General features: G+C 36.5%; 1 protein-coding gene across 1 annotated transcript in view; it reads right to left on the bottom strand.

Annotated features, from left to right (window-relative positions):
* LOC311195834 (connector enhancer of kinase suppressor of ras 2-like) overlaps positions 1-15,710 on the bottom strand; it is a gene marked incomplete at its 5' end in the record, with an annotated part of 188,889 nt that overhangs the window by 74,319 nt on the left and 98,860 nt on the right. The window contains 3 exons of the mRNA XM_084269273.1: positions 1,271-1,330; positions 8,859-8,978; positions 13,450-13,491. Coding sequence (XP_084125399.1) covers positions 1,271-1,330; positions 8,859-8,978; positions 13,450-13,491 — 222 coding nt within the window. The remainder of the gene's footprint in view (positions 1-1,270; positions 1,331-8,858; positions 8,979-13,449; positions 13,492-15,710) is intronic.

Here is a 15,710-nt window from a genome sequence, read left to right as displayed (position 1 = left end):
TACCTATAAACCTATTAGAATTACAGTAAAAAAGTGGATTAATTATAGCATGAGTAATTCAGTCTGTGAACAAAATCTGTTGTAACATAATCAAGGTGGATCCTTCATAAGTTTCTGGATCCAAGATATGTATATAGTTATTTTAAGATTTCTAAATGCTGACAAGAGTGTTAATATAAATAAACAAACAAATTTCACATTTAATTTGCATTAGACCTGTCTTCACAAATTGTGGCACACAAATCATCAGGCTTTCCATGGCTTTGCACTGTCTAAAAACTGAGTGACAAAAACTGTGTGATGTAATGCTACTCAATATATATAAATCAAGTAGAAGAAAATACCACATATGAGGCTTACCCATATGGGCCAGCATAGCACTGATGGATGCCAGCAAGTATTTACATCTCTGGCTAGCTGAACAGAGCTAATTTTATGTTCCTTGGGTGTCAGCATTACATAATTTCAATATTAGCTTTATAAAATCTAAACTTGTAATTTATCCAGCTATAATCTTTTAAACAGATCCAAGACTGAATGAAAACAGTGTGACTAAAACAGTCTAGAAAAACCAGAAAGGATGAGTCTTATTATGAAGTCTGTCATAGTAATTAGATTGCAGCAGTTGAAATCAGGTTTTTTTTCAAAATTTATAATTATGAATTGCAAGTTAAGTAACAAGAAGGGTATTTAGAAGCAACTTTGTTATTCTTGTCACACTGTTTAGTTTTCTATGTCAGTCACACTGATTTATGTGCTGGAGCACTTCTGTGTGCTTTTGGTTCAGATTTGCCTAACATTTCTGGTGCTACAATGAAAATGATAATTAATACATTTTCTTGATATCTTCTGTATTTTTACTGCAGGTGGTGGAAAATATGAAAATACAGTGGTGTTTAACTCCTAATAACTCTTTCAAGATTTCTTTCCAAAGGATCATTTTCATAACAGAACTTTTCATACATCCTCACACAGTCATTTGGATTCACTTTTAACATTATCAAATCATGCAATCTGAGGACAGAAGTTCAAGATTTTTTTTTTGTATTCTTAGTTATTTGTCACATCCTCATAGATAGTTTTCTATATCTATTTTCAAGGGTTCCAAGTTTTTAGAAAGATATTGATTTATTTACAGAAACGTTAAAGAAAAAGGCATTAATAAAAAGTGGCTTGATTTACAACATAACTTTCATATTACAAAAATGCATTGCAGAATGAAAAAATATCTGTATGCATGATAAAAGTCATTTAGAATAAAGAAGCTTACGTTTTCAGTTGTTCCTGTGATTACATGTAGTCCATCATATGTTGATTTGATATACATTCCCTAAAAAAGAGCAAGACAGGTAATGAATATCGAAGGACACAAATAAATAATGTTTTCACCATCATTAAAATAGTATTTTTATTCCAGTTTAAGGACCACAACATTTGAACAGACTGGAAGGAACCCCAGCCAATTAACATCTGCAAACATAAGTTAAATAAATGCTTAAGACCAATTACAAACAGCATAGTTTTCTCAATGCTTTTTTTTTTTTTTTACTCCCAACAAAAGTTTTAGGACCAAATTCAACACTTGAACATCAGCGTGAAAGCTCGTCCCTAGTCAGTATATGAAATATTTAATGTGACCTCTTTTTATTACTAGTAACATAAAAGAAATATTACAAGTGAAGCCATGGACAGGAATAGTCTTTCAACTTAAATGCCCCATCTTCAGAGAGCTACTGATTCAATAAAAATGAAACCATAGCCTAACTTTGAAACTACATGAGCCAGTGCTTGTATTGCCAATTTATGGAGAAAAATGAGCTTGGTGAACTAACAGGAGCTTTGTAATTAGTCCAGCAAGAATTCTGCTTCAAGGAGGCAATGGACATGATGCAGAGAGACAACCTAAGTAGGTATCTATCTAGCTGTACACACACACAGCCTTAAATGTCACTGACTCAATTGCTTGCATTCTTGCCTCTCAGGAGTAAGGTCATAGCTTCACATCTCTCTATATAGTATGGTTATCCATCAACTTTTGAAATCTAATTAATCTAATTGGTAGATTGCACCACTGATTCATTATCCTTTCAATAATTCTGCATCATCTTTTGCTGTCAAAATGGAAGTTTAGAGCTCTCAGCCATAAGAAAGTACATTTTGTTCACAGAAACCAATTACTGAACACTAATGAAGATCTTCAGGCTAGGTGTTTACACCAACACAAAAAAGGTATAAATACTGCAAAATTAAGATGATATTGCTCTCTACAACTACCTAAATTGGAAGACTATAGAGAAGATGGAGACAAACATTTTTTGAAAGTGCACAGAGAAAGGATGAGAGACAAGGAACACAGTCAAATCTCAATTAAAAAACCCTGAAAACTGTTTCCCCCTTCCCTCCCCAATTTTACTATTAAGATTAGAAAACACTGGTTGTCAAGGCTGTGAAATCTCTGACTTGGAGATGGTCAAAATGTGACAAGACCCCCAGTAACCTGCTCTAGCTGGATCTTCTGTGATTTTTCATCCTGAAAAAATGTGACTTTTACCCTAATGTAAACTAAGTCCATTTCAGCAAGTTTTAACTTTATTTAAATCTTAAAAGGAAAGACTTGCTAAAACTGCAAGGACACTTAACTCTGCTGCATAGGAAACTTCATTTTACATTTTACTCACCATGACCACTTGCTCTCTGAAATGGGACTACTTCATAAGCTATTTCAGTTGTAAATACCAAAAACGTCCAAATTAAAATCTTGGAAGTCCTGAAATCATGTTCATAAAATGCAATTAGATGGAAGAAAGAAGTTTCCACTGAGTCTTCCACTATTGCATTCTGTACAGTTGGCTTAGCTTTATCAATGTTTACTGTTCTATTTCTGTAGCACCTTCAACTGTTACCGACAAACACCTGATTCTCTCTCTGCCAACTGAAAGCCATAAATAAGAGCACTAGATGATGAAAGGTTCTCAGTGAGAAAGGGATGTCCATTAAAAACCTTAAAAAGATATTTAAATCCATCTAGTGTGTGTTATGATGCATTTCCACAGTGAACTTGTAGATGGAACGTTACACAACATTGCTGCATTCATCACAGAAGTCTGTTATTTTAACACATAGTAGGCTTCAGTAACACATTTCCAGCCACACTTTTAATATCAAATTTAATATCACAGTTCTAACACCTTACTTGTCTTGACAAGATTCATGCCCCACCTAACAATCCAACAGACTATGATTTTTAAGGCCAAACCAGAAAACAGTGCTAAACTTTTCACTAAATTTTAAGACATGTTTCTTGATAAAGTTCTTAGCCTCTTGTTAAGCTATGCATAGTTTTAGAAAAAAATCAAGTTATAAAGATGATGAAGATAGCACACAGCAGTAAACAGGTTCTTGATCTAAAGAACATTCCCTTGTTCTGCAGCATCTCTCTCATATGAATTTAATTCTGTCACTGTCCTCTAATGACAGGGTGATTAAAAGGTTTTTAATTAAAATCTGACCTTTAAAAATATATGGGGAGTAATCAGCCATTTCAAATACCATTTTAAAGAGACTATTCCCCAGAGCACAGTGTTGCCAGTTATAAGTGAAATTTCCTTGAAAAATTTCTTCCAGAGCCATCTGGTTAAATAACCAGGCTATAACGACCACAGTGCATTTTAAAGTGTCAACAACTATTCTCAGGTTAATCCATGGATTTTTCAGATATTTGGAGAGCTGTGAATTCCTCAATGAGACAAAACTCTCCCAGTATGAGCATTTCTGTCTCATGCTACTAACTGCAGGGGCTATTCCTTCTGGGGTAATGACGACTAAATATCAAATGATTTATGTTTTCATACTACCACTTTGCTGGAATATGACTTCTGCATGGAGAACATAGGTATTTAAAATGACAATAAAATGGTCTCTGTGTGTCTCAACAGCACTTCTACAGGGAGAAGACAGCTGGCTCTACTTTTATAACATAATGAAGCATCAGTAGCAAAGATGCAGGTCTGAAAAGCTAAAACTACCAGGAAACTCTTGTAGCCCTTGATCTTTTGCCCCAAACATAAGATGTTTTTTAATCCTGTTTTAACTGTCAAACTTGGACAGAGGCACATAAATTTGTTTGCTAATACCTAGCATAACAACAACTCTATGCATTTACCACAACCATCTTACTCGTCTTTTGTATAATCCTTTCACTACATGTTACCAAAATAGAAACCTATGATCCAAGAAAATAAATTGGCTATGAGAATCTTTATGTCATGCGTGATGGAACTTTAAGATTCTGTAAGCTTTTAGAAATCATCAGAATCATGAGATCAACACCCTAACAGCTTTTAGATGGTCCTGTATTTCCACTAAAAAGCTGGCTTTGTATTCTACTTTTCCTTCTTGCATTATTTTACAATTCCTTTCTTGTAAAAGTGGAAAAGATCAACTTCTGTCATCCCAAATTACAAATTCCACATGAATAGGAGTACTATTTGAAGGGGTAGCTGTACATTAGATAGATGAATATCCTTAATGAAGAATCATCTTTGCTTCTGACAGCTTGTCTGTTGTATTTTTCCTCCAACGACACACAGCTGGCCTTATAAAAATGTTTATTCCCACAATCTTTGCTTCCCTTAAATTTTTAAGAAGAAAAAGTAGCAGAAGAATTAGCAAAGCTGTTGATATAAGCAGTGTATATCTGAATTAAAGCATGTTAGATTACACTGTTCCTATTCACAGCAGGAAGCTCAGACAGGAGAGGAAACAACAACAAAGTGAAAGGAAGAGGAATAAAAGTGATACTGCATTCCAGAAGCAAAACTTTCCTCAGACATCACAAGATATAAAAGCAAGACATTAAAACCAAAGAGCGTGCCTATTTAGAATCTTCTGCTTAAGAGTAATCATTAGTCTCATAAAAGAAGATTAAAACTTCATGTTACGCACAAGTGTCTTTATATATATGTACAGCACATCAAGTTCAGAAGATTTTAAAAAGCTAAAATGTTTAGTCCAAAATAATACTTTCTCTAAATAAAAAAAAAATTTAAATCTTCCAATACTGACTGTCTGTGGCCATCCAAGAGCATTAGGAGGGAAAAGCCCCTAACTTCAGAAACCTCTCCACGCTCCTACCTTATGGATAGTCTCATACCAATCATCTCATTTAGACCACTGGTTTCCTTAGCCTGCCTTTGTTTATCTGACAGCAACCTGCTCCAAAGCTGCCTCTGGAATTTGAGTTAATTAGTTAATAACAAGGTTCACAAAGCCTTTCGTGTACCTTCACCCTCATGGTCCTAGTAACAAGTTTAGGAGTTGCACCTCTTCCCCTACAAAGAGTACAACAGACTCTTGTCTAAAGGGCCTATTCACTGCCCATGCTGGGACCATCAAGTTTTAAGTAAGTACTGCTGCTCCAGCTTTGTCTATTCACCAAACAAATTCTGGGACTTTTAAATGCAGAAATTGGTCCATGAGCTTTGGGAACAATATAAATTGTGGGGGAGTAGAATTTTCAAATATCACATTTTTGACAAAAACCTTGCCAGTCCTGTGCATTGTCTGAAAGTTAAAATAATGTCATAGTTTCTTTTACTGCAAGTTATGGTAACTGCAAAAGGAAGGTTAGCGTGCAGTGCAATGGCATGGAAATCTAGCTTCCTCTAAGGAGAGAGAAAAATCAATTTGTCAAAAGCATTTCTAAGTATAGAAATGATCCAATTTCTTTTGTCATGCTACAATTAACATTATAATTAACTCAAAGTATTGAAAAAGCAAAAGCCAACAAAGAGAATTTTCTTAAGCATGAAGTTGAAGTTATTTTGTTCTATTCCATAAAACCCGTTCTCTTTCTGTCAGTATGGTCAGAACTGACACAGCTTCTCTCAGTACAGAGGTTTATTTAAAGTTTGTCAAATCAGGACTTTGGAACAAAGTTTTGCCTTCCAGGCATTTTTTTTCAGACTGATCATGCAGTACACTTCAAGTGTAAATGGTATTACCATACCAAGTACCACAATTCAGGAGATAGAGTGTTTAACAATCTTTAAAATGAAACAAAAAAAAAACTGTAAGAAGTTTTAGTACTTGCCACCAAAAATTCAGTGGCTAAATAAGGAAAAGGAGAAAGCAATTTGACTTGTATGTCTGACTGGGAGAGATTGGGAAGGACTGGAAAGAGAGAGGAAAAAAACTCAGTATGTTTCTGGAGGCCAGCAAATGCCTGCAGAGATCAGGATGCACATACAACTGTCAGAACTTGGACTGGAGCCTAAAATGTGTGCTTCCCAATGGAAATTCTTTTGTCCAGCAAACTGCTGGAGAGAACGTTCTGGGGAATGCAGGAGATAAGACTATTTTTAATAAAGCAGACTGAAAATGTAGATACTTCAGAGTGAAAAAAAAAGAACATAAAGACTACTAAGCTCATAAAAGCATGGACAGAAAGTTAGAAAAAGCTAGAAATGACAGTACACATTCCAATGACATACAGTCCCTTTGTGAAAATGCTTTATGATCCAGAATTTATTTAAACAATTAAACCCACAGACACGGTCCCACAGGAGTCCTGACTCAATGTAGTAACTGTACGGACCTGGACCAGAAATTAATTCAGTTTATGTGTAAGCTTAGGATTTCTTAGTCTGTAGGATTTCTGGCTCATTTGTTGAAGAAATTAGAAGGCATATAATAGAAACAGTTTGGCAAATGGAGTTTTGAAAATAAAGACTTAGAATTAAGTCAACTGAATATCACTCCAGGTAAGTGAACTCTTACATAAATCAAAGTAATTTACAATACATTTTTCATCAGTGGGCAATAAGTGCATTAATCTTCTAGATGCTGACGCTGTCTGAAGTTGAAGGTAGTGTTCTCAGTAGCTCTGAAAGCCTTAGCTGCACTTAAAATCAAGAGAGGCTGTATTTTAGATTTCTGCTATAAAAGTAACAAGTGTTCTAAAAAATTATGATAAGCTTCTGAAAAATAGATTGTTTGGGATTTTGACACAAACTGCTCTGTGCATTAGATTCCTGTCTATAAAACTGAAATTACAATATCATTTTCACAAGTGTGTAGTGAGGATGAATTAATTAGTGTCTGTGAAGCACTCAGTAAGGCCATATATAAAGAAAATATCTCACGATGAAATTAGTAACTCAAGGGAATGCAGAGCTAAGCTAAAGTGTGGTAAATAAAGACCTCAACCCCTACACTGAATGATAAGGATAAAAATGGAACTGAATACTTTCCATTCAGTGAATAGCACTCATTTTTCTCCTGAATGGAGCAGAGATCCTGTGGAAAAAAACTGCTATACAATCATGAGAAAGCCATTTGTAATTCATTACTCTGTTCTATATTTGATTCTGATTAATGTTTTCTTTTCCTTTTCACATGATTCTTCTTTTATTCCCATTTATAGTCCTTTTTCATGTTTTTCTTTTTTTTCTAAACAGAACACAGTGTCAGCAAAATTGATTATAAGGAACTTTCCAACCTAACATGTTATCATGCCTTCACAATTAGACACAGAAAACACAGTCATTCACTGTGGTTTCATCTAAAAAAAAACCAAACCCAAAAAAACCCTGATGGGCAATTTTGATTGCAGGATTTGTGTCATGTCCTCTGTCTATAGACTTAGGGGTACACTGCGAATGGAGAACTACACCATGGTTCTTCCACCCACTGATAGAGTGACCCAATCCACAGCATTACTCCAGCACAGGAATAACATCTGCTTGATGTTTTATTAGAAAAGAGAGCAATCCAGAGGTGAGCATGGACCACATGACAGGCCACAATAGTACCGTCAACATCTCTTGTCTTGGCCACCCACTCCTTAAAGCTTTAACTTGTACTTTATGATAAGCTGTGTAGAAAGCACACCATTCATACCCAAGAACTCCTGAAAGACACCCACCTAATCCTGCCCACCACTAAATCTATAGCTCACTGTAGGATATGCCATTTTTGAAGCAAGCAACACTCTTTCTGACCTCCCCCAGCCTACCCCTCTCTGTCCTAGATCTAAAGCTATCACTGAATGGGAAACATTAGCAATGCCAAGCCCTGCTCAATATGCTCCATCATCTCTGAGGAAAACACATCCTATCTGTGTTTGTGTTCTCTTTAGCACCAACAGTGAACTTCCTGCTAAGTAGGCCAGCAAAACACATTACATTTCTGGAGAGAGAGGAAAGATGTGCAGAGATCCAGACTGCCAGCATGCAGGATGCAATAGTCTTAATGCAAGTCAGAAGCATGGACAGGTTTACAGTATATATCCTACACCAGCTGGCAATGATACTGGCCTGGCAGTTCCTGGATATCCTCACACTAACCCAGAAATCAGACCAAGAGTGGAAACTGGGCCACAAAGGGAACACAATTGGCCACTGGGGTAGAGCAGCACTGCAAGCAAATTCTATCTATCTTCAGATCATTTAACTATTTTTATACAAGTAATAATTTTTAAAGCACATTAATTCTATTTAGTTAATTTCATTTGTATATGCATGTATCTGGTGACTGCTCTGGTACAAAACCTTCACTATGGCTATCAAAGGACTATAGCTTTTCTTTAGCTGCTCATATAGTTACCAGCTGCACACAAAGACCTAGATAAAACACATTTTAATTTTTTTAAAGAGTAATACATTACAATCTCTTTATTTATATAAACGTTAATTAAACCACTTCCAGAAATCTGATTGATCTTACCAAAAAAGAAATAGCAGGACACTGCATGAAAATATGTTTTGATTTCTTAATAAATTAAAAAAAGAAATCACTCTAAAGAAGTGAGGCTTGTGTTCTGTTCTAACAGGTAAACTTCAAACTGCTTCTTTACTTACCAAACCCTCACTGGGCATAATGCTGGTGAGATGAACTACCTCAAGATGTGCTGACTGTGACACCAGAGAATCGGATGAGAGCGAAATGATGTGGTCACAAATCCCAGACAAGGTTTTACACTACAAAGAAAAACAAGTCAGGGTAATTCTCATATTAAACCAAAACTACTAGTGAAGAAATTCTTGTTATTCTGAGAACTGAGGTTAAACAGATAATTTTATGTCTTAGCATTGTAAAAGCTACAGGTATATGAAAAGTCAAGAACCAGAGGTTAATGGAACAGAAAATATCTGTAAGTGCCAAGAAAACGTACATGCTTCTGTAGTTGTTCTGCTCTAAAAGTTTTACTGTGCACTGAGATCTGCATAGCTAAACTTCTCCACTCCAACTACATGGACTTAAAAACATTCAACCTGATGAACTTTCACCTTATCTGTCATTATTAATGTGTCATAAATACAGTGGTAGTCAAGTGGACTCTGTAAAAATAAATGCCTTATACACCAAATTAATAACCTATTTTGGCTAGCAAATATCAAGAGCAGCCCTGCCAACAGTGACAATCAGGTGAAATCTCCATTATACAACTTTGAAATGTTTTTCTTTGTTAAACATTACACTGGCAGAAAAGTGCCTTAGTTAATTCATTTCCTGAAGTAAGATTCTTACACATCTTTGAACATGCCCTTTAATTGATATTCTAGATCACTACAACTGTGCAATAATTTCATGTTAGCCTGCCTTCCAGCTAAAGATCTCAAAATCTTAATGCTGATCCACACAAACACCTCTGAAGTAGGAGTCCCACTGCATAGATGGAAGCAGTGACCTATCCATCAAAGGCAAGCAGTAAGGCTAAGGATCAGACAGTAGCTGATCTGTACTCTCAGAGAATCTTCATGTGTAAAGATTAATTCTCTTTTTCCTGTGTTGCCTAAAGCGTTCCTTCAAAAAGACTATACCAAAAATATCTGAACCTAATCTGAAAGCATTCACTTAGAAGAATTTCAGAATGGTCTCCCAGTTGAAGTTGTGCTGTATGAATCTATTTTCCTTTGGGGACCATTCTCTCATTTTCCCTAATTATAGCAAATTTTAGTGAAATCCCTTACGGGAGGTTTTATTTCAGGCATTTGCAAAACCAGGAGGATTTCTAATATCTCATTTGACACTATAGATATAAGTTAAACAAATAAAGTTGTCACAATGAATAAATTAACTGATTCATCTGGAAATCCAAGTACATCTCTGAAGTACTACATGAGGCAGTGGTGGTTTGCATTGGCTGCAAGATGCAAAGTGTCACACTCAGGTATGCATGACTGCATCCAAAGGTCACCGTACTAGAGACTTTTCTATCAGTTTCAGCTTTGGGGCAGAACCCCTAAACAAAACTTTAGGACCTATCTTCTCCCAGCAGAGATATAAAAACTGGCTTGCCCAAGAGATATACTGTGCTGCTACTCTACATACAAACCGATGGTTGGCCCTGTCTGCAAGTATTTGCTTTCACCCTTTTTTTAATTACTGTCTTATCAAAATCTTGCTATGTTTTCGAACCAATGCTCTCTCTTACGCCTCAGCATTTGGGATCATAGGCACAGATTAGATGCAGACTAAATCCCAGGGAAAACACTTTCTACTTTCTGATGTAATGCTTTAACTTGACAGCTTTCACATGTACATATTTTATCACTAAATAAACTTTGGAACAAAGAGAACAGAAAACAAGTTTTCAATCAAATTTATACTTATGATTCTTTTAGGTCTCCCCGTGATTCAGAAAGTTAATTAAAATATATGTAGGATTTTAGCATCAGTAAATTATTTAAAAAATCACATTGGAATGATTAAAAATATCCATTTGCTGTAAAAGTATTTCAGCAGATACCAGAGAGGCCTGACACCAGCTGTAAACAGTGCAAAGGCTGAGGTACTCTGAATGGCAGCTACCGAGCAGAATTGATGAATTCTGGTCAGGTAGCAGTGTTTGATAAGGCACTATCAATATGAGATAATACACTAACACATGCTCAAGTATATTTTGGCATAGGAAGTCAGACAGGACCAAAGTCTCCTGTATTAGTTCCAAAGCCACTGGGAAGAAAAGTGCGTACTCTCCAGATGGCGCAATACTACCGCACTTAAGAAATCTCAAACAAAAGGGGGTTCTTCAAGAAGTTCAGTACCTGTTGCAGAGGCACTTAGAATTTTACAGGCTGCCCAACACCTAAACCCATTCAGTACATTGCTCTCAACGGGCCCTGACAGGTACAGAATCTCTAGGAAACCACCAGCTCTTGACAAGCCAGACAAGCTGATATGTCACAAAAAGCTTTTTTAGTATGGCAGCCACTGCTGGGTCAATACAACAAATAGAAACTAATAATTTGAATTTACTGCTTAAGAGAAAGAATGACTAGCAGGTTGCAATTTTTAATTATCATAGGTATGCTCTATGAGTCCTGATGGAGATTGCAAAAACCCCAAAACCCATGAAACCTGACTCTCAGGCACGCAGTTTAAGTGATCCTGAAGATCACACCTTCATAATTTACCTCTTCCGATAATATCTGAGTCTCAGAGTAGACACAGTATAGTTGTTGAACTAGCAAGAGAATGGCAACTGTGCACCTGCAGTCACATCCTCTGAGCACACACTGGACTAAGACATCTATACCTCAGTGAATCACTCCAGTAACCCATTAAGACAATCAGTCATGGATTTTCATTTTACAAATATGTCTTTACTTTTAAATATATATTTCCTAATATATTTCATAAATTGAAACACCAAAACCCACCATGTGGTGTTTGAGTCATAGATTCTACATATTACAAAAATAGAATTTTACTTTACAGCATCACAATAATTTTTCTTGAACAGCTCAGAATCACAAGAATATTTTCTTTATTCTTTTCTTTTCAGAAATAAAGCAACCATTAAAAAACCCAAACCATTTACAAAGCTTATTTGTAAATTCAGTATCCCTGAAGTAACTTCTTTTTAAGATACTGTGACAAAGATGGTGGTTCTCCTCACTTCACCCAGAGTTACAATGATGAATAGGTTGATTCTCAGAGCCTGAATTCTCTGGATCAGGCAGTTTCAGGTGATTTCACTCAGGCTAAGATAAGTTCCACTGCCTTGGGATCCAGGTTCTTTAAGGTTCATCAATCTGAGCCTAAGGAATACTTAAAAAAAGCAACATTTCTCTCTTCTCATCTATCTTTTTGGGCTTCTGTTCAGAACAGGTAGAAAAGTCAAAAGTAACAGTCCTTCTAAAGATATGTTTCTAGAAGTCATGTGCAGAATTGAGAGTTAAAAGATGCATATATATGTGTGTGTGTGTCTATATAGACACAGACCAAATTCCAGAAGATGACAGGTGCTTCTAGAAGTTCTTTTCAGAATCAGGTTTGCAATAGTAACCTTTTTTTTCTAAAAGTCACTGCGTGCTTTCTGAATTTAGCAGCACATCAATGTTTTACAACAAATTTTAATCCCTGCTGGAAACAGAGTATGTGTAAAAGGCTTTTAAAAAACCAAGAAAAAAAGAAAAGAGTCAGGCACTTGGTTAGAGCTTGTCAAAAGCTTATCTGAACTTGTAAATCCTTTGAGATTTCCCTTTCACCACAGGTTTAACTCTATTTCACTGTCAGTACAACTTCTCAGTCCTGGTACCAGAAAAATACAAAGTATTTAGACTCAAAGGCTAATATCTAATCAAAGACTTTGTATAAGATTTGTCCATTCCCCTTTGCCATCAGACTTTTTTCTGAAAGCTGGAGGCACAGAGTGCTCAGGCTGACGAGCAGTGCAGCCAGAAATGCACCAGGTCTGATCAGCCCATTGCTGGAATTCCGTGCCAGCTATCCCAATGAGAGCATTACACTAGTATGAGTATTGCAAAGCTTCTGAAACAGTCTAAGAACAACAATTATGTATTTGTAATTAACTGTAGGTATAACAGAGAGCATTACTCCAGGGAACTGTCTGGAAAGGGAGAGCGAGAGGGAGTATCTGACCTTGCCTGCTAAAATAAGCAAGCATAAGTAAAGGAATACCAGAAGAAAGTTGATTATTAAGCCTTAAACTTGACAGAATTCCAACTTAGGAAGGAGTAAAAAGGCTTGGTAGGAACGGTTCTTAAGTGAATGACACCACCTTCTGCAAGCTTCCAATGTTCAGGGAAACTAGAAACAGTGTCTTTGGTTAAAAAATATTTTATTAATGCTGTTTGGGTAGAGTTTCCCCATTTTTTACATTTTGAGGCTTAAATTAAAAGTACTTGGGCAGTCATTAAACTGGCTGGCAGGAGGCACGACTAACTTGCATTGATTTGGTTCCAGGGGGTCACAACACACATAGGCTGATATATCTCTGTTTTGAAAATAAATTGTAATTTTTTTAACTATTTCATCTTATTTATGAAAACCCTAAGTTTCAGCAACTGATACAGTTCACCAGAAGTTGTGTCAAATAGTAAGGAACTTTATTTTTCCTATGGTAGCTTAGTTATTTTTTATTTATTTAAGTAGATATGGTAGGATTAGACAATACCGAAGCATAATACTTTGATTACTTACCACATGAAGAATTTTATTTTCTGTTTCATACACTGTACAATCCTGTGGTAAAATAAAAATAGAACAAATTAATGCACATTATTTTAAATTTCCTACAGAGAAATAAAAGAATGCTTTATGTTGATAACTATCCCTTACAGATATACCTGTAAAGACAAATGATCTCTTGGGTTTCTAATGCCCAAGAGTTTACAATCTTATGAAACTTGACTTCTCTTGTGGCTGGTTAAACCTCAGGGTTCTGTTCTTCCCTTTACAGTCATGAAACTCTCGTGCTCAATATTGGCAATAATATAAACGTAAGGCAGAGGGGACAGATTCATGGTACTGACATAAAAGGACTTCAAACTAATTAACCTGGCAGATCAGAAGTTCAATGATGTGCTGTGAGACACACGTTGCCTGGGCTTAAATCAGGCAGAATGCTTCTTAGCTGTTGTGCAAGTTGTGTGGGGTGCAGTTGTGCCAGACCTATCACTAGGTAGGCTGTGGTACTAAAAAGCATGGGAAGGAAGAGTAAATGGAGATGATTTTGACAACATATACAGTGTTAAAGATATTAAATGTGGTGTGTGCTCACTGACAGTTTGGTTCACTATCCTGTGTTTCAAAGCCCTGATTGTCTACACCAGCCACAAACAAGGGACAAGAAACAGCAGTGGTACCATCTCCTGAGAGAAATCACAAAACTGGTCTAGCTCTGGACTTTAGAAGGCATAACTCACACCAAAAAGGGATGGGAAAGGACATGGGCTTGCTCATGTTGAGCACTGGTCCAGACACAGGCCTTAAGTCCTTCCAGAGAACAGACCCATCCCAGCTGCACAACACTGCTAATAACCAATTAAAATTACACCTGAAAAACAATATTCCTGATCAACCTCTTTATTTGCTCGTTTTCAATATTTCCTCTCTCCTGGAACTTAATATGCTGCCAATAACCATGAATCGCCTTAAACTTCCCATCCCTGGCAGTGTTGAAGGCCAGGTTGGATGGGGCTTTGGGAAACCTGGGCTAGCAAAGGTATCCCTGCCCAGAACAGGGGGTTGGAACTGAATGGACTTTGAGTCCCTTCCAACCCAAACTGGTCTGGGGTGCTATGAAATAGTTCCAACATCCTCACTCCATTTACTCTTGAAGTAGATTAGCTGTGTGATCAGCTTCGCCCGTTGTACTCGGAGAAATAGCAGCTAATCTGTAAATCTCTGCTCCTCTTGTCCAGCTGCTCAGAGCCTTGACTGCATCCCATCCACAGAGGCTGTGCCCAGCCCTTGCGCCTTCCTCCTTCGGTGTTGCTTTGGGGACTTTGTCCGTCTGCCCTTCTGAGGCTGCTGCAGAGTGGCTCGAGCCCATCCCAGCCACTCAGCCCTGGGTATCAGCCTGGAGAACAGGCAAACATCACACCCAGAACCCAAAGGGTCACATTTATTTTGGAGGATCGGCATTTTTGTAAAGAAATTAATTTCTAAGTGAATGCAGTTTAAAGAATATTGTTGCAGAACAAGAAAGTTAAAATCAGAAGATTGTGAGTGCCAAGGAACACAGAGAAGAATTTATATTAGCATTTCATGGTCAAGTATCCCTTTGATGTTTCTTCTGTATTCATACTGTTATTTTCTACAGCACACAAAAAAAGAATTCAATTAGTCAGTTTGGTTGGCAATGCCCAAGGCATTTTTTCCTACAAGTTTTACACACTTCAAGCAGCACATCCACCATCTCCTTTTAACCCTCCAAGTACCACGAGAACAAAACGATCACAGCAGGGCTTACAGCTTGACTTCAGAGCTAATGCTCCTTTCTAAATTATGCCTTTAATTTCTGTGCTAGAAATACAATATGAGCTTCATTCTGAACAAACTTAATTACTTCAGGTCAAAGAATAGAAGACTTATGTATAGTAAAACTGAAATTTTACTGTTTTGTAGAGCAGAATTAATGGTAGCTATACTTATGTTGCACATTCAAGATTACATTAGCATTTAAAATGTTAATGGCTTTGGGATTCCTTCCAAAATAGATGCATATTGACTTTTTTTTTTTAATGCATCAGACTAGTTTAACTGAGAGGTTAAAAGCACTTGCAATATTATACAAAAATGTTAAGATATGTAGGTCACAATATTCTTCTGATTTATTTTTCTCTGATACGTAGCAATGCACCAGGGATCTCATTAAAAATATAATAAATCTTCCAGGACTAACAGTTATAGAATTCTGATCTATTTTTCTTAGAAAATAAATAATAGTTACAGTGGTA

The sequence above is a fragment of the Gallinula chloropus genome (genome assembly GCF_964237585.1).
Source record: "Gallinula chloropus genome assembly, chromosome: 11".
Classification (NCBI taxonomy): Eukaryota; Metazoa; Chordata; class Aves; order Gruiformes; family Rallidae; genus Gallinula; species Gallinula chloropus.
Note: the sequence above shows the minus strand (reverse complement) of the source record. Positions and strands in the feature narration are given on the sequence as shown.